The 25,735-nt window shown below is 40.6% G+C and overlaps 1 protein-coding gene across 1 annotated transcript; it reads left to right on the plus strand.

The window, feature by feature from the left end:
* The first annotated feature begins 4,967 nt into the window (after positions 1–4,967).
* EEF2K (eukaryotic elongation factor-2 kinase) lies at positions 4,968–25,384 on the plus strand. Its single transcript, XM_008949984.1, has 17 exons — positions 4,968–5,213; positions 8,791–8,891; positions 10,425–10,485; positions 11,307–11,344; positions 12,844–13,015; positions 14,355–14,504; positions 16,042–16,174; positions 16,893–17,020; positions 17,619–17,820; positions 18,087–18,154; positions 18,906–18,983; positions 19,786–19,848; positions 21,101–21,235; positions 22,410–22,598; positions 22,996–23,120; positions 24,567–24,745; positions 25,275–25,384. Exons 1-17 carry the CDS (start codon positions 4,968–4,970, stop codon positions 25,382–25,384), a joined length of 2,178 nt encoding a protein of 725 aa, XP_008948232.1.
* The last annotated feature ends 351 nt before the right edge of the window (positions 25,385–25,735 follow it).

Consider the following 25,735-nt stretch of genomic DNA (forward strand, 5'->3'; position numbering starts at 1 on the left):
GCCTGGGTGGTTGTTCACGTGCCTTGGTTAACGGCATGGAGCTTACAAAAAGTGATAATTAGTCCTTCAGCGTGTTTAAAGCCAGATGAAATAACAGAGCAATTAATGACAATGGAAGGACGTTTAAAGTTGTCTTTAAAGTTCTTTTTCTATCCTTTTATAATCTTGTGTTTTGGCTGCCTCTAACCTGGTATTTGTGTGTTTGGCAGAAGGGTGAACTTGACTCGGAAGAGTCGTTTCTGTGTTTTACTGCATGAAACTCTAAAAACTGTTTTGTGTTCTGTTTTTTTTTGTTTGAAGCCACCAATGTGTTTCCCTGCACGGGGTTTTGAGTCTTGAGTGGTTTGTGCTCTGAGCTGGAGCAGGCAAGCTCTCCCATTCGCTTCCTGAACTTCACATCCTTCTCCCTAAGACTCTCTGGCTCATGCTGTGCCGTTATCCCGGCTGTGCTTGCAGGCAGTTTGGATGTGATTTGTGACACACTGGAAGGGACCTGCAGTAAAGGCTTCTCAGCGGAAGATCTGTATTTGGTAAAACCAGGTTTGTCGAAAGGTAGCGAGTAAGTTGAGACATTTCTGTTTTTTTTTTTAAATCTTGTTCTTTATCAGAGCTGTTACTCTGACTCACTAAACCTGTTTTCTTGCTGGTGCGAGGTGCAGATGAGAACAGATGTTTGCTTTACAAGGATTGGTTGGGTGTTTGGAAAGAGCAGTAGTTCTGTAACATGCTACAGGACGTGACTGGAGCGGTGGAGTTGCTCTGGACCGTGTTATGTTGTTTTGTGTCCGTAGTTCATAAAAGTGATAACAGTACGTTGTAAGGTGTATGGCCTGTATGGTTGCTTAAGTTAAATTTCAAATTTATATGGTAAAAGAATGTTAAACTGCCAAAAAGAGATTTGTCTCTTATAAGAAAAACTTGTTGCCACTGTTCCAACGTTATCTTGCTGGATGGCTTTAGCTGATGCGGTGTTAAACCAAAAGGGCCTTAGTATTACACCAGGGAGAAGGGAGTAATTTTTGCTTTATTGCTTCTCTAGAAGCAAAGGTGGGACTTCTCTATTCCAGGGCAGTACCTGTTCTCCTGTCCTCTGCTGAAGTGATGCAGAGGGTTGTGCCTGAGCTGAAACAGCCACTAAGTAACTGGACATGCTCCAGTTGTCCCTTCTTCTGACTAGGGTAGGGATCAGTTAAGGCAGGTTTTCATGCTGAGGCAGCTGTGGGGTCTTGCTCAAGGGTCCTGACAAACCAGGAGTGTTTTGCAGCAACAGACACCCTGCAAGAAACAAGTAATGTTTTCCAAGAACTGTGTTGTGAATTTTCCCTTCTGTTTCTCTGTCTTTGCACATGCTCAGTGCTCAGCAACGCAGTGGGCTGGCCTTGCAACTCGACTGCCCCTCCTGGTGGTGTGGCTTTTGGTTATAAAGGCAAGAGAAAGAAAAATACTTTGGACAGGCATTGGAAAAGAAAAGGAAAAAAAAAAAAAGCAGATTTAATAAATGACTGTATTTTAGATTATTTTCATTTTTAATGACATAGTACAAGGTTGATTAAAAAAAATTGATTAATTTTTCAAAGTAGATTGGAGTGGGTAGTTTAAATTACAGGGTGTGTGTGATAATGCAGGGTTGCAGGCTAGGTTCTGTCAGTCTGACTTGCTTTGCTTCTTAGCCCTTGGAAAGCTTCTGTAATAGAATTAAAGACTAAGTGATGAAAACATAGTAGTGCTAGAAGCAGAGATTCCCAGGTGGTATGACTTTACACCATGATGCAGAAGCACAGACTATAAGCCTCAGTTTATAGGGCTTTTGATCAAATAAACTCTAAGGATTAGAACAGCATTTGTGGAGTTTGAAGTTTGGTTATTTCATTCTGTTTTAAAGATCATGTTATGTGAGGATTATTTTTAGTAAGTATACTTCCAAAGTAAATACCACAGGGCTTTTACAAGAAGTATGTTTCCAAGAACAACTGATAGAGTCTTATAAACACCATTAGCTTTAAATACAAATTGATTTGTGTGATAATGTTCCATTTACACAGCAAGTCACAGAAATCATGAATGTTTTCAGCCACTGCTGCATAAACGTGCATTTGTGTTGCTGCTTCTTCTGGACTGTCTCAGACCTTGGTTGTATCTTCAAATGCATTATTTGAATGCAGTAGTAGAAATGAGTGAAGGAGAGCAGCTGTGGTTAAGGAGGCTACTCCACTGCTACAATATCTCCTGGAATGAGCCCCATACTTGAAGCATCATTTTACATCTGCTGCTTGTGTGTGCTGACAGGCAGTGGAGGTTAATGTTCTCAAATACTTGTTAGACTCTAGTAAGATTATTGCAGTAAAAATAATCATGGCAACTGAGGATACCTTCCCCTTCCAGTTACATGCCACAGCCTCTTTCCAGAAATGACAACTCTCATGTGGTCTATTGTCAGAAGAGCAGATTAAAGAAATGCTCCAAAGCTGCTTGGGTGCAAAGTCAGATAAGTTGGCTCAGACCCCCTTCAGCAGTGGTTTAATGTAGCTGGTGCTGCCTGGTGCAGGTGGAGTTGTGGTGTTACCTGTGTTGCTAGCTGAGCTGTGGGAATGCTCCCTCTGTCAGAAAGGCAGCAACCAGTGACATAATATTGCTGGTGAAAGCTGCCATACGTTAAGGCACTGTTTCTTTGGTGACCACCCACCCAGTAGCTGTGGTCTGAGGTCTGCAGATATGAATACTGCTGTAGGAGTGTATTTATCTGGTACTGTTTGATGGCAAAAGGTTGAATACAGAGCTGAGGAAGGGCGTGTGACTAGGGGTGGAGTATTGTTCTGTGAAGGTTTCTTTGCTCTTCAAAGCAGCTGGCATGAGATGAATCATGGACCTGCTCCACTCTTACTGTTCATGCCTTCCTTGATAACTAGAAACCTCCACAGACAGGTACTTGATTGTGCAAGTGGACTCAGCACAAAGAGGATGAGAGTTCAGAGGAATAGAAAAAAAACCCAACTTGTGTGAGAGTATTTGGAAAGATGGCCTGGCAGTGTGGAGAGGGAGCCCAGGTTACAGAGAAGCACTGTGAAGCAGACACCACACTGAGCAGGAGGCAGGGTTGCTGGCAGGTGACTCTGGTTTCCTACTTGGGCAGATACCTTCTGCTTGGCAGCACATGGTAGGCCCCTGCACAGAGGTGCAGTATTACCCTACCCCAGGGGTGTCACGACCGCCTGCCCCACAGGTTTCAGAGGCCTCTTTGCTGAAGCAAAGAGGTTGCAGGGTGGAAAGGGGAGACTTTATAGGTCAAGAAATGGGGAAGCTCTTCTCTCTGAAAGTCGGCATTGGTATCCTACAGCCAGCAGCTCTAGACTGTGAAGCATGGAAGAATGGAAGCTGTTAACGTCTCTTACTGTATGGCTGGTAAAGTGTGAAAGATGTGTAGCTTGGGTCTGTAGGAGTTTGTTTCTGTTTGAGTTCTGCTGAATCTTCAAACTGTTGGGTGGAGGCTGCTGGGTACGTTCCCATTGTAATGTTTCCAGCCCAGGAAAAATGATTCACCTACCTTCTTCTGCAGCACATACCTGTTGCAGCAGCTGGGCTGTACAGTGTCTGTGCTCTGCCTGAAACCCATGTCACTAATTTGGAAAAGCTCTGGTAAGATGGGAGACTTTGCAGAGCTGCATTTTCCCGTGTAGAACTTCCCATGTTGTTTACTCTAACATTGTTTAATGTATCAAGTGGCCTTAGTGAAATATTTACCTAGAATGTCACCTTCTGGACTTAGAAATAGTTGAGGAGGTTTCAGTAAAAAACCATGAACTCTCTGCCTCACACCATTGCTTTTGCTTTCAATTTGCATAGTTTATTTGGAGCTAGGACCCAGGAGAAGCCAAACCCTACCTGTTCTGTTCTCTTAGGATCCAGGAAGCTACTGAAAGGATGAAATAACCAGTGACAAAATCAAGCTTTCTAACCTCTTTGGAAAACAGCTATTAACTAAGGAGAATATTTTTTCCTTTGTGCTCCATGCTTAGAGCAAACACAGCTCAGAGACTTGATGCTGTTGAGCAGACTGCTCTATCTGCTGTCTTTGGAGTTGGAAGAGGAGTATGTAGATCTCACAAGGCTGGTACAAAGCAAAATCCCTTCACAGAGTGTGAAATATGGAAGTGTTGAGGTACTCCTTACACATACCTCCTCTTGTCTCTCTAGTCTCCTAGTGAGCACACGTGGGCTGCAGCAGTGGAATGGCAGGTCTCCGTTCTTGGCCTCTGGTGGATTTTGTGCTTTTGAGGATGTCTTGGGCAGCCTGGGCAATGTGCTCCACTTTCAGCAGCATGCTTTCCATTGTGGACTGTTGGCTGTGTGTGAGCTAAAGGACAATTTGAACCTTGGCGGTGGTGAGACAGTTTTATGTGTTGTCTTAATTACATTCTTTAACATCTTTGGCTATTATTTCTAAGCAATATCTTTGAGAAGACTTGTTCTGATAAAATATGAAAACCTGACTGGTGTTTGAGGTAAAACTCCCTCAATTTTCTAAGGCCAGCGTTGTGAAACTCAATATTTCAGATAAGGAAAAATAAAAACATTCAGAGGAAAAGAGAAGAGTATTGACAAATGTCAGCCATAGGCAGCAGGTGGTGTGTGCAGTCCCTCAGATTTTATGATTTATTTTTTTTTTAATACTTGGTTCTTCTTTTCTCAATCCTGTAGCAACTTAAAAATTGAATGCCTTCTGGAAACCTAGACCTAGCACTGAGGTGTTCAAAACCACAGGTAGGTACTTTGGGATCATTTTTTGTAGAGCCATATCCAGATGACTTTTTTTCTGTCAGTGTGCTGATACCAGTTTCATGTATTGTTTGTTCTTTTAGTAACAAACTTTTTTTTTTTTCCCCCAACCCAGCTTTTTCCCTCCATTTGTACATGTGTTGGAATAGTGGTGGTTTTAAACATTGGAGGAGTTAAGCCAACCTCCCACAAACATGGCAGACGAGGACCTTATTTTTCGTATGGAAGGGATTGGTATTGCGAAGTCGACTTCGGCGAACTCTGGAAATTATCTTGATGCTGAAAGTGATGATGAAGACAATTATTTTATCTGTCCAATAACTGATGATCCAGTTTCTAACAAGTCTGCCAGTATCACGGTTGACAACTATTATAGCAGCTTAGCAAAAACTGAACAGTACAGTTCAAGCTTTTCTCCTAGAAACTCGTTTAGCTTTAAGGTAAGTATTGGCTCCAGGCTTCAATAAGGTTTCGGTTTTTCATAGTTTGCATGAGAGATTCTCTAACTGCTGCATCTCTTGTACTAACGCTTTTCAATGAAAAAATACATCTGTTTTTTCCAGACCTGCAGTTAATTCCATTAAGCCAATAATCTGACACTGCTGTTGAATTGCTTACTGTCCTTTTTAGTTCAGTGAGAGATCTTTTATCTACAAAGGCAGCAGATTGCAGGTGAACGATTCACTGCCATTATGATTAAACTATTTAAAAAAGCAATAAATTGGTTGGGAGAATTAAAAGGCAATACTTGTGGTAAGCTAAACTGGGGCCTGGCATAAGACATTTTATTACGGATAAATTATGTTAACAATCCATAATATTTTTATTGGGACAAATAAAATAGTAAATTATAAAATTGTGGTGATAGGGGTTTAAAGCTTTTAAGGTGTTGACTCTTGTGCTTGGACATGAAGCGTCACCACTGGCAGTAGTTCCTGACAGTGTCCTTGAGCAGTATGTGACCTTTCTAAAATGAACTGCAATCACAGCGTTGTGGAGAAGTCAAAGGGGCCGTAGATGGTGCTTCCTTGGCAGTGTCTTCTGTTCCAGTTGGCTGCCTTTGCACAGATCAGGCCAGGCAAAGGGAGATGAACCCACAGGTAGTGGAGCCTCACGAATCCAAGTGACATTCACTCTGTAGGCTAGATAGTCCAGATAGGCACCAGCTGTGCTAAACTGGCAGGTCTCTTAGATTTTTGTCTAGACTAGGATTTAGTGTGTTTCATTAACACGTTTCTTGTGTTACTAACATATTGTTTATTTAGTAGATACTGTAAAATCTTGGTGATGTCTAATGCATGCCTTATTCCTGGAGAGGTACTTTGGGGGTTTATTTCAGCCAGCTAACATACTTGGTAACACACTGAAGTGAAACTGTCTTGTCTGCAGTAAGATTTTTACCAAGGCTAGTGAACAGAAACACTAAAAGGTACATATACCTTTTAAGGAGGTTAAGAATAAAAGTTTAGTGTAGACAAGGGGACAGATTTTAGTGTGTGCTATGCTGAGCAAGTTAAGACCTGATACAGAGCTTAGTCTTTGTATACGTGGACATTGTGGCACGTACTAAACACTTGCTTCTGGGTTTGCAGTGACTTCTGAGTCATGTGGCCTGAGATAAAACTGACTTCAGAAATTGCAGTTATTTCTTCCTTCCTAAGATATCACGTTGCTTCTGCAAACCATATGTTCTGGTGCTTTGGGCTCCACTAGTTTGGCATTTTAACTCCTTTAAAAAATAGAATGCATTGGGTTGAGATGTGGAGCAAACAAGTCACCATCTGCTGCTTAAGCTACAGAAATGGTGACTTTCAGCACAGAGTGGAGCAGACAGCCAGGACTGATAACATCTGAATCCACAACAGCCTGGTCTGACCAGAGTCCACCTCTTTAAAAAAGCCCAAAGCTAATGGTAGATAATGAAATGCAGAAACAGATAGAAGAGTAGCTATTAACTCTGAGTCCTGTTTAAAGGCAACATTTAATTAACAAGTTAATTAATAGGCAAGACCCTTTTAATGCATATTTTCACAGTAAAAAATTTGTCACAGACATTCTTAGAATGAACTTAAATTAGGAATAAATTGAAGAGTGTCTTCTAAGTGGCTCTTTTTTAATTAACAAAGAGAACAGACTCTTTGCCAATCACTTGTCTTATCACATGTATTTTCCTACTTTTATGTTTCTCATGCATCCTTTAGAATGACACACAGCATCGTTCTAAGCACGGCTCTGTGGTTGACCATAGTCGGGTAGGTTAAAAAATAAATTGTGAACACCATATCTAATAGATGCATTAAGGTTCTTTTGTTTTGTATTGGGTTTTTCCCCATTTTTTTTTTTATGTGTTCATTATTTCATTGTCTGGGAGAACTGCTTGCTTCAGTCCATAGAAGTTACCAAGTCAAATCTAAAAAAGCCATCTGTTAAATGAAATAATACCCATCTTTTGTTCTCTACTCTGGAACATTAGTTCTTTGAAAGCTGATATCTGTAGTTATTTCTTCCCAGTATTTCCTGCTGGGCCAGAATAGAATGGATTCAAGACATCTGCATAGCCTGTATGACAGTGGTGTGCCTGCAGCAGGAGAAAAACTGCACTGTTGGCACCATTTCCATCAAGTCCAACTCCTCTTTGAGGTTTAGAATACAGCTTTTCTTATGGGATGCTTTGTACAGTAATTAATTAAAATCATTCCTTCACATGGATACAGATCACCTTTTGGAGAGGGACCCTACTCAAGAATGATTTGGCATAGATAATTTACCAAGCAATTCTGCTTATTTCTGGCTCCCTATTTTTTTTTTCCTGTATATTCAATTATGGAAGTTCTCAGGCCTGTATGAAATGTGTATCATCGTATGGTCTGAGGCAACTTCATTTTGTTATGAAACATGTAGGAGATCTTTCTCAGCATGTCTTTTAAACTTGTTTTATTTATTATAGTATTGTGTCAATTTTATGGTTTTATTGTCAGAAATGGAAGCATTTAAATTGTTTGCAATATATGCAGATTTACCACCGAAATAAACACTAACAATTTAAAAGCGTAGCTGCTTCAAAAACTTCCTTGATGTCATTGCTTACATCAATTTATACTGTCTTGTTTTAAAAAGTTTTGACTGAGATTTAAATTCCAGAGGAAAAATAACCCCATATGTCTTAAAAGTTACTGTTCTGCATACGTGAAATTCAGTAAGAGAGGCAGTAACAAAATCTCAGAGCTCAGTGTTTCTTTACTGATAGGGGTGCAGAGTAGCTTTTTCTCCTGCTCATCTTGCAGAAAGCCTTTGGCATATTGCAGGATCGTATCTCCAGTTCTCTTGGAACAGTACAATGTAAAAAGATGGAGATCAAAATGTTAAGGAAAAAAGCATTAAAACTGGCTGGTATAAAAAAACACCTGTTAATATTCCAGAAAATGCCTTTGATTTTTTTATTATTGACTTGGTGGAGCCTGAAATAACTACTTGTCTGGAACTTTTATAATAATCCATTCTTACAACATTCTGATTTCTTCTTCCTTATGCTGAGACCAATCTGGGGCCCTGGGGTTTGCAGAGCCTATTTTCTTCCTCCGTATTGCTCTATCGCTAATGGGCTTTTTATGCTTACACTGCCAGCATATGTTGTAAAGTTAAAAAGCAAAACAGTAAAAATGAATTAATATAATCTAGTTGTGACTTACCACTATTTGCAATGTATGTTAGAGGTATTTGCAAATTACAACAGGTTTTGCAAATTGTTTGGTATAGACCAGAGTCTGTGCTCAGTAACTTTATGGCAATGCAAACAGAACTGAAACCTGATGCTTCATATTTTTGTTTCATTCTACTTGAAGCTATAAAATGTCAGAGTGATCTTCTGTACTACTGGGTCCCTGCTGTGTACAGTGCTGTGGGGGCGTGTGTGGTTGTACATCTTTGTAGCATTGGAATCCTGATGTACTTTAGAAAATACTGTTCTCATGAGTCGCTGCTGATTAGAAATAACCTGCCAGTTTGCAACTTCTTCAGGAAACCTGGAAACATGCTATCCAGAAAGCTAAGCACATGCCTGATCCATGGGCAGAATTTCATCTTGAGGACATTGAGACAGAACAAGCCACTCGTTACAGGTCCGTGGGTCTTCCTGCTTTTAATACTGATATTAAACACAATGTGCTGGTTTATGCAAGGGCTGGATTTGTGTAGAGCAGAACATGTGTAATTACGTGACTGAAGAACTTTCAATAATGCTCAAAGTGAGTGTGTCTTAACTGAATCTTCAGGAATAGGTAAATACTGCACATCATAAAAAAAAATAAAGCTTTCAGCAAGCCAGTGTCACACTCTCTGTCCCACTTAAGTACGATCTATGGGTTTCACTATGTCAACAGGAAACGAGGCGGAGAAATATTTTGTAGTTGATTTATTAGTGCTGTAAACTTAATCTAATAAGGAAATGAATCCAAATAAAGAGGCGGCATACTTAGTTTAAATAGTTTAGAAAAGAAATAGCACTCCATGCCTTTCCCAGAATAGTAGTTTTACTGTTGCCTGTCCATGCAGTATTGCTGCATGTGGATGGAATTTAAATCCTTATAAAGCCTGGAATAGCTCAGCATGGTGAACGTGCTAAAACTGACTTTGGCCCTTAAACTATTCTCGGTGCTTTAGCACAGGTTTTGCTAAAATGTTTACCCTTCTGACACAGGTTTTTTGGGTAGAAGTAGTAGGAATTATAGGCCAGTTAATTACCACTTAGTATCAATATTTGGGGAGGCCTCCCCTCCAACCACTAACACTGTCATGCGGTGCTCTTCTTCCCATAGGCTGCATCTGGCCCTGGCCAGCCACGCAGTCCTGAAATAGTTTGCATGTTTAAAAACACAAATAAGTGATAACATTGGTTTAGGGCTACCTGAATGCCATGTTAAAAAGAGATGGCTCTGATATTGTCACCTCTTTTGTCTGCTGCAAACTGGGGTGCTACAGAATGTATAAGGGGGTATATGAGGTGTCTGTATGCATGAAGTACTTGGTGCAGATCTGGGGAGTCAGCCTGGAAACAGTCATGTGTTTGTGACTCAGACACTGTGGTTCTCTATTGGGCTTTTACTGGGTTAGGAGTTAAGGGGGTGGGGAAAAACCACAGTCATACCCTTCGTATTATCATAGGTTGTACAGAGACTTGCTTCTCCCTTCATGCAGTGTTGGGCAGTCTTTGGCCCTGCTGCTTTTCACAGCCATAGCTGGTGCTTTGTTCTGCTCAACCTCCACAGCCCTGCAGCAGATCCTTAGCCAGAAGTGGTTTTATGCAAACTCAGGGTTCAAGGAGACCACCTGTGTAGGGCTTGTTAAGACTCTTTCTGCACCCTGTGCCTCCTGAGGCATCACAGAGGAGATTTGGGGGAAAAAAAAAAGCTTCTTGAGCAAAATCTGTTAATTGTCAGCAGGATTCAGTTTCTCTTCAAAGAGCTATATGTATTTCTCCTTTTCTACCTGAAGTAAGGAGAGCTGGAGTGTGGTGGGAAGACTAGAAGTTTTTGTGTTGGAGTGGCAGCAGCACTGGAGCAGTCACCTAGAGAAAAGGAAGAATAGGTGCTGGGGATGGGAGGATTTGGGTTCCCTTGGCACTTTTCTAAGAGGCACATCTCCTGATTTTTCAGGTACAATGCAGTTACTGGGGACTGGGTTGAGGATGAAGTCCTCATCAAGATGGCTTCACAAGTAAGATCACACTGTCCTTCATGTTTATTAGCAGGCAAATTTGTTGTTTCCTTCCTGTTAATAGTGGCAGCATAATATTTTCCTTGTGTAGAAGTTTTGAAGTCTCAATGTCATTGTTTTCTATTGCCTCTCTTTCTTTTTCCTTGGCTCATCCATTATATTTTGGTGTCCCAACAGCCTTTTTTCCCCAGAGTAGATTAGAATGTGGAGTCAGCCCTTCCCCATCAGCAACATGAGGCATTTGTTCCTTTCCCAGTGCTCTCCTTCCCATTTCCTGCTGGTCTCATCGTGCTGCTTGGCAATAGTCCTATTATTTGGTGTGTTTCCAAATAATTTCTGCTCTTACAAGAAATACAGTCTTTCACCTTATGTGAGTGTAGAAACCATTGTCCCTTCCTAGTTAAATCATGGGGTTTCTCGTGTGTTGAGTTTTCTTGCTCTGTGATACTGATGTAGTATCTGGTGTCTGTATGGAAGCCTGAATGTGAAGAGCATGAGGCCTGAGAAGCCAGCTTCTATAGACAGTCATAACAGAGCCGACTCCAAACTGGGGAAAGCTGACTCCAAACTTTTTATTAAAAGACAATGTGTCTGCTCCATATTGAGGGGGAGGCTTATTCCTGATGTCTCTTCCTCAGATTCCTACTTAAACTGCTAGTGGGTTTTCACTTTTCTTTGAGGAGAGAGGTACTATATAGAAACTGTTAAGAGAACTGCTTTCTGCTGGATATAAATGGGGATGACATGGCCATGTCTTTTACTGGTTAGCAGTTAACTTTGGAAAATAGCAATGCTGGGTTTTTGTTTTTTCTTTTCCCTAGCCTTTTGGCCGTGGAGCAATGCGAGAGTGTTTCAGAACGTAAGTATCTGCTGGCTTTATCTTTGTTGGCCCCTGTGCAGTATTTTCTTATGTGGTGACTGAAGTTACACTTAGGTGTGGTGGAAATCGTGTGAAGTGCAGCTCCCCATTAGCTCCCTGCTCTGCCATTCTCTAAGGCTAGCTGAGGCATTTATTGCTGATGGTGTGACTCCAGCCACAGTACAGGGAGTGGGGCTCAGAAACCAGAACATGCTCTTAAGGGAAACCCGAGCAAGTGTGATGCAGGTATCCAGGGAGCTTGCTTTGGAAAGTCTAGCCATTGCCTGTACTGAAACTGCAGTAAGATGTATAGTGTGCAGTTGTGTCCACCAGGCCCAGGAAGTGTAATCAACTTGTCAGTTAGCAATTCATAAAATTATGCTATTTACACGCTCTTGGAGATAAAATACTCAAAGTAGCTGCTTCTGTACTTTTATGTTTCTGTGTTCCTGGTGTGCTAAAATATCTTTGAGTTTAATGTGAGGCCGTAGGTGTGTGCAGCCTGAAAGCCAGCTTGAGGCCTATTTCATTGCCAAGAAAGGAAACTGCAGGCTTTCCTGTACAATGCCAAACAAATTCATCTACATGCGGTGTGTCTGCCACTTACTTGGGGTCTGTTCTTTCAAGCACTTGAGTTCTTCTTTATTGAAACCATGACTGGTTTGACCAATGGCTGGTTTGTCATTGCTGGGGTCTACTGATGACACAGTAGAGGGTTTTGGGTTTTTTTTTTTTGCTATCTTCTCTGTTGAATTAAGTTCTCAAGAAGCGGGGCGAAGAGTGCTTTCCCACTTGTCCCATATGGATGAGGCTGCTCTAAGAAAGAAGACTGCTTTGGAATTCTTGATAATGATGTGAGGTTTTCCCATTTGACTTGAATGTTGGCATGCTCTGCAACCACTGAGTACCTTAATCCATGTGTTGGCAGCCAGCAGATTCTCTGTTGTCAAAATCCATTACATGCACACCCTTTGGAGGGATCTGTGGGTTAAAGATGCCCACATCAACAAAAGTTAAAATCTACATAATAGGAGCTGTCAGGTGCAGATTTCCTTCTGGGACCGTGGGGAATACTGCGTAGTCACCCCTGTATGTGGAGGAGCAGTTTGCTGTTACCATAGGAGAGAGTTTTCTCCTCTCAGCTGATGTTTGAAAGGCCACTCCCTGTTAGTTTCTGTAGAAAATAATTGTTGACATTAGAACAAGGTGTTGAGGTGGCACTGACACTTCATACGATGGATTTGGAGATAGCAGAAGGGGAAAGGAAATGAGAAAAGGAGGAAGTTCAGAGTAGAAGTAGCTGCAGCCAAACCAAATGGCCACTTTGGCATGTCCCAGCCATTCGTATGGGATGTTGCTTTTTCCCTTGCCCTCCAGCTGTGCTTCACTTTTCAGCTAGAGTATCTGGTAAAGGGTAATGCTGACGTCAGGGCCTGGCTCTGTCCATGCAGGCAAAGAAAAGGGAAAGGTTGAATTTAAATTCGTGTTTTCCCTTTCAGGAAAAAGCTGTCCAACTTCTTACACACCCAGAACTGGAAAGGTGCCTATAACTATGTTGCCAAGCAATACATAGAGAGTGTTAGCAGGGATGTCTATTTTGAGGATGTCCGACTTCAGATGGAAGCAAAACTCTGGGGAGAGGAGTACAACCGGCACAAGCCACCAAAACAGGTCTGTTCAGAGATCTTGCTAAGCAAAATGCAGTCCTGCTCTCCTATTAGATTCATTGTTGAGTCAGTTTGATTCCATTCCACGTTCTATTACACTTGTTTGGATAGATTCCTCTGTCCAACTGTGTTTTGCATTAAGCTGATAGCTGATTCTTAATTAAATGCACAAATTGCTCTGTATTTCCAGAATTAGGGGCTGTGTGTCTGTGAATGTCTGACTGTTCTCAGCTGTTGACTGCAAACTGAAATAAAATAATGTTTGTATTGTTCTTCTTGATATTTGCCCAGCTGCTCTTGAGATAACCAGAGATGTTACAGAATTTATTGCCAGCAGCAGTCTCAGCAAGTACTTAACTGTTAGTGTTCCAGGAAGGTAGATGTTTAAATCTTGTAACCCTATCTAAACAACTAACTAGCATTGATTTTTAAGAAGAGCTAGAAACCTGAGTAACTTTACAAAGCTATTCAAATACAGATTTCTGAGGAGTGGTCAAGAATTTTCCAAAAAATGAAGATACAGTGGCTTTGTTTCCTTCAGGTCTCTCCTTGACAGTACTAGCACATTGTGTTAAGTGCAGGGCATTAAGATGTATGAAACTCCCAGGTTGATGAAATTTCAGACTAGGCTCAGGTTATCAAGAGAAGTTCCCATCCTCTGCACAAAGGATGTGCATAAACAGATAGATAGGATTCAGGCAGAAGTGGTTCTACTGCCTTGCTGTCTGTATTTCTGGTTCTGGAGTCCATGCTAAACGTTTTGTACAGTCAGCCTAGTTTTGTGCTTTTCCTTGCTGGTAAGTTGGATAGCTGTTGGTCAAAACTGGCCATTGTGTCCTGGATAAAAACACCCCCAGCAGCGATCAGCTTGTTAAAAGACAAGAAACTAAAGTACAGGGATGAAGGACAGCCAGTAGTTCCTCTTTGTTGAGGAGGTGAGGTGATACAGAGTTATCTGAGTGGTAGATGTCTTCAGTCCTTTTCTGTAAAGGCGTTTATTCAGGCTGTGCAGTAGTTACTATGTATTTTGCTCCCTGCAAGGAGTCTACACCCAGAGTACTCTTGAGGTACCCACAAAACCAAGAGATAAATCTAGCACTTCGAAGAATTCTTCAGAGGGTTTTGTTGCAGAAGCAAGTTGTTCTGAAGTGACTGCGTTCAATCTGTGGAATTCCTCCAATAACCTAGGAAGCATGTGGCTCTTCCCCCACCCCCTTGTTAAACAGGTCCTTGCAATTGTTCAGCTTCTTTCACCGGGAAAGTTTTCACAGCTGGAAGATTCACACACTTTGATCTGAAGACAGTATTCTGTTAGTCATTGTTGATCTTCTTCCTCCCCCCAGGTGGATATAGTACAGACCTGTATTATTGAAATGAAGAACAGACCTGGAAAGCCTCTCTTTCATCTGGAACATTACATTGAGGGCAAATATATCAAATACAACTCAAATTCTGGATTTGTGCGAGATGACAACATTCGTCTTACTCCTCAAGTGAGGCTTTGTTTAAGGCTTTCCATAGAGTGTGCAGCTGGGAAATTCTTGGCTCTATCCAGAGGCCTTGCATCACTGTCAAGAAAGGAAACTGCAGGCTTTCCCTTACAATGCCAAACAAATTTATCTACATGCGGTGTGTCTGCCACTTACTTGGGGTCTGTTCTTTCAAGCACTTGAGTTCTACTTTATTGCATTTTAGTTTAACTGAATGTGATTAATACTCCTCAGAAACCTTAAGCCCTTTGACTCCAATTATAATTGCAGGCATTGACATATTTCAAACTCTCTTAAATTAAGGCATGGAGAGAGACCTCTCATGTAATATGTACTAAATGGTATTCTGGTTCCCCACGGAGATGGCATATCCCCAACTCTTGTAACCAAATGTCTAGTCCGTTTGCATATAACGATCTGGGTTTTTAGCTACAACCTCTGAACAGGTCAATCTGCAATTGCATAGAGAAATACAAGTACGGATTTCAAGTGATTCTTGGATCTTAGAAAGGAACTTTAAAACTTTGCAAAAAAATGCAAAGGGCGTAGCAAAGAAGTGTTTTACTGGAGCTTAAAGGTTTTATTCTTTTCAGTGTTTTCCCTGGTTTAAAGGTATTTGTCATGATGCTTAACGTAAGCAGGGGCTTTATGTTCTGGGCTGTCTTTAGTGCACTGAATCAGTGCTGTGCTTTCACAGGTTGGGAACAAAATGTTCCGTCAGATTTGCTGCGGTGAAAACATTTGTCTGTCACCGCCAGCCACTTCCCCCAGGCCTAGCAGTGCTTTTTTGGAGACCTTCCCAGAAGATTCCTAATGTCTCAGCGTTCTGCCAAAAAGAAGGGCTTTTTATACCCAATTCTTGAAATGCTGCATTTAAAGTGTACAAATGTGCATTTCATTATCTGATACATGAATGTAGAGCTTTTTCAGCTGTTCAGGAGACCTCCCAGAGGGCATAGTAGGGGCAGGAGAATTTGTGGGGATGCTGACTTTTTATTTTATTTTTTTTTATTTTTTATTTTTTCAAAAGGTCGCAGAGCTTTACCTGTTGGCAGAAGGAAGCAGTGTCCCAGGGCTGCAGAGCTGGGAGATCCACAGGCACATTTAGAGTGTTTGTGCAGAAGGTATTCTGCACTGGTTTCAGAGGCCACTGTTGTTCCCTCTGCCAGGCATAAAGCAATCTCCTCTTCCCTGCATATTCCCACTCCTGCTTTCCCCCTTACCTCTTGTAGCCTATTTCTGAGTGGGGACAGGATGGAGAAGCAGTCTGCTACATGGTTTTAGTCCCGCATTGCTTTCATAGAATCATTTAGGCTGGAAAAGGTCCTCAGGATCATTGAGTCCAACAGTAAGAGGGGGAAGGAGCTGGGGTGGAGGTTGGGCCCTGCAGCTCTGTGGGTGGAGACGCTTCCATGACACACCAATTATATTTCACCAGCATGGATATCTGACCTGTTTGTCCATTCATAAGAGGTGAATGTGTTGCTGTTTTCAGTAGATCGAGAGAGTTTTCTCAGACATCTTTTGTGATTCTTCTCAGGCCTTTAGTCACTTCACCTTTGAGCGCTCAGGACACCAACTTATTATTGTTGATATCCAGGGAGTGGGAGATCTTTACACAGACCCTCAGATCCATACAGAGAACGGTACAGATTTTGGAGATGGCAACCTAGGTAAAAATCACTGATCCTGTTTCCCATGCAAATGGATGCTTATTTTCTTTTCTCAGCTGTCTGCTGAGTAGCTGCTACACATGCTGAGTCTCTGTTCATGACAGAGTGAGCAGGCAGGCACATTCCTGAGGGAGGGTTTTGCTTGCAGCTGCAGAAAGTTCTATTGTAAGGAATCCCTCAACAGGCAACTGTCATGCAAGGGCAGATTCAGAATGAGAGGTGATCATGGCTCATTTCTCCTGGCCTCCTCTTGAACCAAACAAGTAATGAAATTAAGTAGCTTCCTGCAATGTGAGAGCAATAATCATGGTCTTTAATTTCCTTCCAGCATTGAAGGAATGGGTACGGCTGAATGTGGAGAGATAAGCCTTGCATATTTTTAAAGTCCAAGTGTCCATACCTGAAGTTGTTCATAGGACACAGCAAGTTTTGTAAGCAGGATCGAATTTAGGCGTTTCTCAGTGATGTGGCCAGATTAATTTATTATTATATCCTATGCATGCATAGCTTTTGAAGATTTTGCAGACTTCCTTTTCAGCTCTCACAGGTGTTAAAATGGAAAGTGGGTTGAGGTGTGTGTAGTACAAAGCTTGCTTGCTTTCTTTCTCTTTCAATGTTTTAGAAAATACTTTGGGACTTGTAGCTTTTAATAAGTAAACTTTCATATAAACTTTGAGTAAAGAGTTTCTTTACTCTTTTTTTTTTTTTAATGCCATAGGTGTTCGAGGTATGGCCTTGTTCTTTCATTCTCATTTCTGCAACAAGATTTGCAAAAGCATGGGACTTGCACCATTTGATCTTTCATCCAAAGAGAAAGATGCCTTGGATTATAATAAAAAATTGCTTGTAAGTGCTTGACTGGAAAAGAGTAACTAAGCAGTATAGCTGGTTTATTCTAACTGTAAAAGCCCTGTAAATAAAACTGAACTATATTATTTACATGGCAAAATAAACCCACTTTCATCACTAATGTTGCAGTTTAAAACACAGCAGTTTAAAGCTGACTTACCCATACTTGTCTCTGAATTAATGTTGTAGCTTTAATAGGGAACTTTGTATTATGTGTATATTTATGACCAGGTATATCTTTGAATACTAAAATTATTAGTAAGTTTAATATCTCACAAACCTAATTTGGGGAGGAAAAGGTGAAGCACTCGTCTAACAGATTTCAGTTTCAGCTGGTATTAGTGGGCATGAGACTTGATGAAATTTGAATGAAATTGATCCCTAAACAGAACTCTCTCTGACTTTAACAATGCCAGGACTTGATATTTAGTTGAGGTGTAGAACTTTGCAAAGCAAATAGTTATGTATGTATACATGTGCGTATTTGTACCCCCCTTTTGTAGAGGACTCCTAGTAAACGTTCATGTTGGCTTATGTAGCATGTGTTGAATACAAAGAAGCATTATTCATGGGACTTCCTGGTTACTTTGCCAAGGACTCTGCTCAGACGATCCTCCGTGGGACAGAGGAAAAATGTGGCAGCAGCCGGGTGAGGACAGTCTCTGGTGGTCGGCCTCCTCTGCGCTCCCGCCTCTCTGAGAACTCTGGAGATGAAAGCTTGAGCGACGTAGCGTTTGACTCTCTGCCCTGCTCTCCCTCCTCAGCAACGCCTCACAGCCAAAAGATGGATGTGCTTTGTGAGTGAGCCTCATACCTAACTTCCTTGGGGTTCCTGAACGTTTGGGAGTGACTTGTGTTTTGTTGGTTTTAAACGCAACAGTGTTTTGTATTTAGGCCAGAATACTTGTCTCTAGTATTCCTATTTGAGCAGAAATAAAACTGGAAGTACTTCTTTGTAGATAATTAATGCACGGAAAAAAACCTCTTGTGGTAAAATGATTATATCTAGAGCTTTCTCCTCAAGCATGTTATCCTTACAATGAGCAAATATTTTTCTTCCTAGATTGGCCTGTATTCAATGAAGTAGATAATTTGGTTCACAAAGACTATGACCAGCTTGATAATCAAAGGGTGAGTGTCTGTTCAGCAGAAAATGAGATTGCAGCTCCTCGATGAATGTGTCTTTAAAGGGCTGCCCGAAGGCTTTGTTCAGTAAAAGCACATAAGAGTACTCTGCCTCCTTTCATTGTTGCAGGTCATGTTACCTGCATACACTTGCTGTTTCTAATAAAGGAAGAACATTTTATTTTAAATTAGTATCTGTTGTTTTTTTTTTTTCCCCCTCTTCCAGAAGCTTACTTGTATCTGCTGTAGTTCAACAGATAATTCAAGCGTTTGTCTGTTCCTCTGCCTGCATGTTGAGTCTTTGGCACTTGTGCCAACTGCTGTGGTACGAGAGTTAAAGAGGATTCCCATTGATTAGGTCTCTGCGAATACTGGTACCCTGAGATGTTAGAGAACCTCACCTGAGGAGACTGCAGTACCTTAGCAAAGGGAATTTTCCAACACTAGGGCTTTAGTAGCAGGGACTGTCAGTTACTGTTTAATCTTTTAGCTGGCTACCACTGAAGAGTCCTTGCCTTGATTTTTTTTTTTTTTTTTTTTAATGTATCTAAGAGAGAGCAGAAACTTTGACAGTACCTTCTGGGTCATTAAGTCCTGTTCTGTCCATCAGAGGGGGCATAACATAGAATTGTATGCATCCAGTATATCCGTCCAACACATTTCACTGAACCAGCAGAAGGTTTTCTAGGTGGTAAATCTCAAGCCAAGATCCTTACAAAAGGTAGTGCTAATGCGGTGATGTTTTGTTCTTCTGTAGCATTCTGAAAATGGTGGAGACAGTGGATATCCTAGTGAAAAGAGAAGTGACCTAGAAGATCTGGATCGTAGAGAGAAGGTAAGCACCTCATTCTGGATTTAGCAGAGTTCTGTCAGTTCATACTTGAACTGTTTCCATAGAAGAATCTCATTTTTTATCCCTCTTGATTTAGACTTTCTAAACAGAGGAAACGGAAAGAAATTCCCACGTGTTGCAAAGTTACTTATTCATCTTGGGAATGTTAGTGATTCTTTTATAGGAAAAAGACTATTTGTAGTGAGAAACAATTTCAAATGTTACACTTGATAGCATGTTGTTGTGGGGTCTTTTTAAGTGTTCTGTGTTGCATTTGAGAAATATAGCCACCTTCTTGTCATACAGAATCCACATATATGATCTACTTTCAAACTCTTACTCTCTACTTTCTGTGATTTTATATGGCTTGAGATATCACAGAACTTAGTGTTGTTGTCATTTAATAATATGCAACTTTAGAATTACTGTGGTTTAGCTGGTTACTACTTTAAAATACAAACTTCTAAGTAAATACTTTTTGACCTGAAGATCTTAAATAGGTATTTAGTTAGCAGATAGGAAAGAGAACACTGCTTCCAAAGATACCAAATAGCTTTTATCATCTTTGAAGTAGCAAGGTATTTGTCATGGGATATCCAGTTTAGAGAGTTAAAGCCTGGGTATGCCATATTCTTTATCATTTCAATATGTTCCTTTTTATATTGTGATATCACTGAGAGAAGAGAATCTAGTGGGTACTGTTTTGGTCATTGTCACTATTTATTTTGTTGGAAAGGATTAGTCTAGAGGGATAACTGGCATACATCAATTCCTACAAATTAAATGATGCAAATCTTTAATGTAGGGCCATTCAAACAACAATCGAAGACATGAGTCTGATGAAGACAGCTTGGGAAGTTCTGCAAGGGTAAATAAAGCAGAAATGTATATGGATGAGGAGTTCACTACCCTGCTTGTCCTTTGTTCCACTCATCTGCCATCTATCTTCACATCACTAAATCAGATGTCAGTTTTCCTTCCTTTTAACCTACAGAATATGTTTATTAATACTAACTTAGCAGTCGGCTTTGTTTCCTTTTTTGTTTTGTCTGTTTTCCACTTGAAGCACTGCTATAAACAGTCAAGCCTGTAACTGTTCCCTGACATAAATTAGTGATTATGCACACATTTCTCACTTGAAAAAAAATAAACTTCTATAGATTTTTGTTTCCTACCTAACTAGATTATATTTCCTTTCTGAGATTTATTTTCGCAATTGTGTCCCAAAGTGGTTAATTTTTTTTTTTAAGTGTACAGTGTTTGAAATGTGTGACAGTAACTCTCTCCACTGTGTATCTAACTGAGTTAGGGAAGAGCAGACCTTGTATGTTTTTACAAAATACAGCTTCTCTGATAATTAGTTCCTGTGACTATAAACTATTCTGCAAGGAAAGAAAAAACACTGCTTTGACAATAGTACATAATTTAATTAGATACACTTTTTTTAAATCTCCTTTTAATGATTATATATTGCTGTTTCAGGAAATTGAAACAGCTTCAACAGACTGAAATTGTGTCAGTAACCTTCCCTGTTGTGTCTCCCCCGTGCATATCCAAAGCCTTTCCTCTTGATAGGATTTTTTTTCAGCTACTGTTTCCCATTCACCTGTTATGTTGAAAATTGCTTGGTTCTAGTTTGTGTTGGACATGCTAGGAAACACCAATGAGTGTATCTGCCTGTGTTGCTACTTTTCATTTTTCTAGAGTTGTAGAATGCAAGCAGCATTTTAAATGTTTTGAACTGAAAATCTGACCAGAAAAGTATGGGCCTGATTTTTTTTTTTTTGTTGTTGTTCATGCAGCATGTCTTTCAGGTGCTTATTTTTAGAATTACCTTTTTTTTTCTAATTCAGAACTCAAAGATAATGCTTTGCTGCTGTCATTATGCAAGGTAATTGATGTTGGGATTGGAAGTAGCAGTCTTTACTCTGTTTCTTTAATGAAGAATAATAACCATTTATTTAGCTACTAATGTGACTTCTGAAAGCTGTGCTTTAAATTGCAGTGTTTACTAATAAGTAATAATGTTAATGGAGGCTTTGATTTCTGGATGGTAATCCATATGGACAGTATGGAAATTTTAATTTTGGATAGAAATAATAGTATATTCCCTACTTCAGGTCAGTGTGGAGAAATGGGATCTCTACAACTCTTCCAGAGTCCACATCCACAGGCCATCCTGTGTTGCCCAAGAAATTCAGAGGCTCAATGCACTAGAAGTTGAAAAGAAAATTGGGAAGTCAGTCCTTGGGAAGGTAGGATGGGTCTGTTCTTTGCAACTGGAAAGAAACATCTATTTATTCCTTACATAGAGGTGTTGCCCTGCATGAGTTATTTGTGTGGGTGAAAATAAATAACATGTCTATAGCTTTCTAACCATACTTTTAAAGGGCATCTAAGCTCAGAAAGCCATGAATGCCATCTGCTTTTGGACTTGCAACATCTGGGCTCTGTTAGTTCACCTGCATTTCCAGAGGCACTACACAGAGAAGATACAATGGGATAGATACAGGGTGTGCCTGACCCACATACCTTGCAAATAGGCAAGGTTGTGCTCCTGAAAAATAGTAGCACAGACCAACTCTTTCTACTCCAGAATATCCCAGACAATGCAAACGTGAATTAAGTTTGTGTTTCTGTATGGACGTAAGCCCACATTCAAAACACGTGGTGTAGATCTTCCTGAACATCCTGAGTGCTTCAGATGTTCTCAGACCTTTCCCTTGGGGAGGAGGAGGAAAACAAACCTCAAAACACCATGGCATGTTTGGATTGTAATCCTGCCCCTACTGACAGTAAAGGCTTCAGTGATATGAAGATTTTACCCAGGATAACTTTCTTGATTTTTTTTCTATGCCTCAGGTTGATTCCTTTCCTGTGAGGGCCCTTGCTGTACATAAAAGCCTGTGACCCATGGTTATTGCCATTTGCCTTGCTGGCTGCCATGTTAGGCAGTTGCATGCTGGGTTCCTTTAACTACAACTCTCTTCTGAAGGTCTCCAAGGTCCTACCAGATATGCTGGGACATGCCTTTAAGACCTGGTGCTCTGGTGTGGCAACCTCCTGGGATATTGCTTAGGGCACACTGATGTGGGAAGATGTTGTGGCAGCTACTGTCTTGCTGAATTAGCACTTTCATGTCTAGTAGTCAAGTTCATAAAGATGTATGTGTGTAAGCTTACAGAGCTGGAGAGGCAGCAGCACTGTGTGTAATCATTGCTTCTTGCCTGGTTAATATGTTCAGGCACAAGTCTCTCTGTTATCAGACTAGCCCTGTGCTCAGTCACAGAGGTACACAATTAGATTTAATTATGTAGTCACCTCAGAGAGGTATTTTGGTGCCTTAGTGAAGTATGGGCACAGGTCTTCTTCAGAAGCATGTATCTATAATTAATGCTTGGGTCTTTTTCCTGTACAATTGTGTTGTAGGTTCATTTGGCCATGGTTCGCTATCACGAAGCTGGGCGGTTCTGTGAGAAGGACAAGGAGTGGGATCAGGAGTCAGCCCTGTTTCACCTGGAGCATGCTGCAGACTGTGGGGAGCTGGAAGCCATTGTTGGGTTAGGACTCATGTACTCTCAGCTGCCACATCACATTCTTTCTGAGGTCACTCTGGAGGTAAACAGAAAGATCAAAGAAAATGCCAAAATGCAGAATTGTAGTCTGTTGTAAAAATAACCTAAGAACCGCAGGAAATGGAGACAAAACAATAACCATAGTTAGGTGTTCTGTAGACTCTTCAGAGAAAATAGATAGCTTTGTAACTAAGGACTTGGACAAAGCAGCAAAAAATACTGCCTGTTGCTAGTTTTGCCAGCAGATCATGTAGACCTCTGGGAAGTTTTTTAAGTGATCTTTGCTATTCAGCTTCATAGTTTCTTGTGGCTGGGCCTGTTTCTCAGAAATATTAAACACTTGCAGCCATTACTGACTTGGAGAAACTGCATTTAGTGTTACAGGAAGGAAGGGGTGTTTTTATTTAGAAACGTGCATTTTGAAGTTTTTGTTTTCCTAGGACACAAAGGAGAACAGAAATAAAGGATTTGATTACTTGCGGAGAGCAGCAGAAGCGGGCGACCGGCCTTCTATGATTCTTGTAGCAAGAGCATATGATACAGGTGTAAATCTCAGTTCAAACAGGTACTGGGCATGACTGAGTAACTTGGTGGTATGTGATGGCAGGGTGGGGGCAGAGAAACACTTGCTGCATGTCTCTCATTCACATAAAGAGTTGCTATGAAGTAGTGTTTTGGACTTTAACCTTAGCCAGGTACAAGTAAAAGCAGGGTTTAGGCCATGATACATCAACACAGTAAGCAAGTCAGAGATCATTTCTGCTGTTGGACCCTTGCATGTGTGTTCAAACCACCTGTATGTTTGAGCTTAGCCCTCATACTGAGGTTGCCCTGTGATAGCCAAGTTTTTGCTCTGAAGTTGGTGATAAAACTCCCCTTCACTGGAAGCTGCCTACTTGAAAATAGTAGGATCAGTGGGGAGAAATGAGCACAGAGTTGTTTCAGAGATGTAGTGCCCTAAAAAAAAGTGAAAAGTATTTACAACTGCTATGTCTCTGCATTAGTGATTTTTTTTTTTTAAAAGCACAATTTTTTTAAAAAGTGGGTGTTTGTTTTCTAAGCTGTGAAAGAAACTAGAACAGGAGAAAGAGGCCAAGTGTTAAAGAAACTACAGAGGAGATGCAGTCAGCTGAACAAAGTCTTTGTCACAGTTGTAGTCTTTCACTGCTTCTCATAATATTAAGAATGAAAATTTAACAGGAACACAGTCCTAATGCTGAGGATGTTCCTTTTAATTAAGTATGATTTCAAGTTTTAAGAAGTTTAAAAGAGAGATTTACTGAACTAAAACCATTTAATTTAGGCAGCACGCCTATATTGTTAGGAAGGATGGAAGCAGCATTGTGACTGAGAAGTAGGTTATGATTTGCCAAAAAGACTACACAACATACTGGTTTGATTTATTTTCTTTTTAGAATTTTAGATGAGTTTTTAGAAGTGGACAAATAATAATATCCTTAAGTACCAAATGTAACAAGTGATGATAGTAATTGTTCAGCTTTTGTATTGTAGCATGTTGTTGTTATTTACATGAGTTTTTTGTTTTGCAGAAACCGTGAAACTTTTGGCAATAGTAAAATTTAAAATCATGTTAAACTTCTCATTGAAGTGTACTGAGCATTCTCAATATGAAAATCACTAAGTTTCATTTATGAAACAAGGCTCTACAACTTCAGGTTATTTCTAAATCAGTTATCTTCACAAACACAAATCACAGATACAAATGTAAATGCCAGACCAAAAACATACAACCAGTAATGAAAGTTGCTGAACTCCAGATTCTGAAGACTTTCAGATACTTTCTTCTCTGTAATTTTGCATAGTGACTCCAGCCTCTCTTGATACAGTGACGTGATGCAGTGCAAAGTTAGTGAGCCTCCACGAGAACATTGGCTTTCTTGGAGAGCATCAGGGCTCTACGAATCTAGCACAAAACTCAATTCTGAATATTCAATGCAAAGTACATTTGTTGCCTAAGATACCAATCTTCAAAAATCATTTTTAACTGCAGGGGGCAGGATTGGAAGGAGGCACTGTACTGGTACAATGCTGCACTGAACATGACCGACTACGATGAGGGAGGTGAATATGATGGCACTCAGGATGAGCCCCGGTATCTGCTCCTGGCCAGGGAAGCAGAGATGTTAATGACGGGAGGGTTCCACCTGAATAAGGATCCACAAAGATCAGGTGAGGCCCAATTTTCTTACTGATTCCTGTTTTTCCATGCCTTTTCCCCCAGCATGTACCCCCAAAATACATTTCCTGCTTCAGCTGTTATAAGATCCAATTCTGTGACACATTGAGTCACTAGCAGCCAACCTTTGCTCCCTGTGAGGCCACTGACCTGCAGGTTGCTGCTTCTATTCTGACTTACACCCATGACTCCCAGACCCCACGCAACATTGGCTTAGTTCTGTAATCTACACATCAGGTATCTAAGTCTTAGAGTCATCTTGGGGGATCCTGCTGGCTGGTCATATTTCTAATCCTTCCAAATACATTGAAGAGCCATTAGCAGTCAGTCATATAACTTTCAACTTGAAGAGCAAAAGCCAGATTCCTAGGTGATGTAACTGTTGACACTATTAAAGTACACTCATACATCCAGCCCTATAGTTTGACCTCAGTTTCTCTCTTTGTCCTTTAATTGCTTCATGATAAAGAGATGTTTTTTTCTTTACCCTGTCAATATAACTGGTAATATTTCCTCCTCTAGGAGAGCTCTACACAGAAGCAGCAGAAGCAGCAATGGAAGCCATGAAGGGCAGACTGGCAAATCAGTACTATCAAAAAGCAGAAGAAGCTTGGGCAATGATGGAAGAGTGACACCACAACTGAGCAGTTCTTGTCTATATTTTTTTCTTACACACTTGCTGTATTTGCAGCTATAAAAGATGTATTTTTATGTGGCTTTACCAGTTTTATTTTTTGTATTTTAGTTTTCTACTGTTTGGATTTTTTTTTTGAGGGGAGAAATCCAAATTAAGTGATACATAAGGTGCTATGGTGTACTTCTGGTGTTTTAAAGCTCTAATACAGACACACTTGAACTTTTGGGGTTTTTTTAACTGTTAGAACTGAGGGGCCTAGTTTTTTGATGAAAAATGAAGCTGATGTTTGTTTAGGCTTCACATACCCTGTTTTTATGTGGCAAATTATACCAGTGTGTTTACATAT

This window comes from Merops nubicus, unplaced genomic scaffold (assembly GCF_000691845.1).
Source record: "Merops nubicus isolate BGI_N331 unplaced genomic scaffold, ASM69184v1 scaffold22231, whole genome shotgun sequence".
NCBI lineage: Eukaryota > Metazoa > Chordata > Aves > Coraciiformes > Meropidae > Merops > Merops nubicus.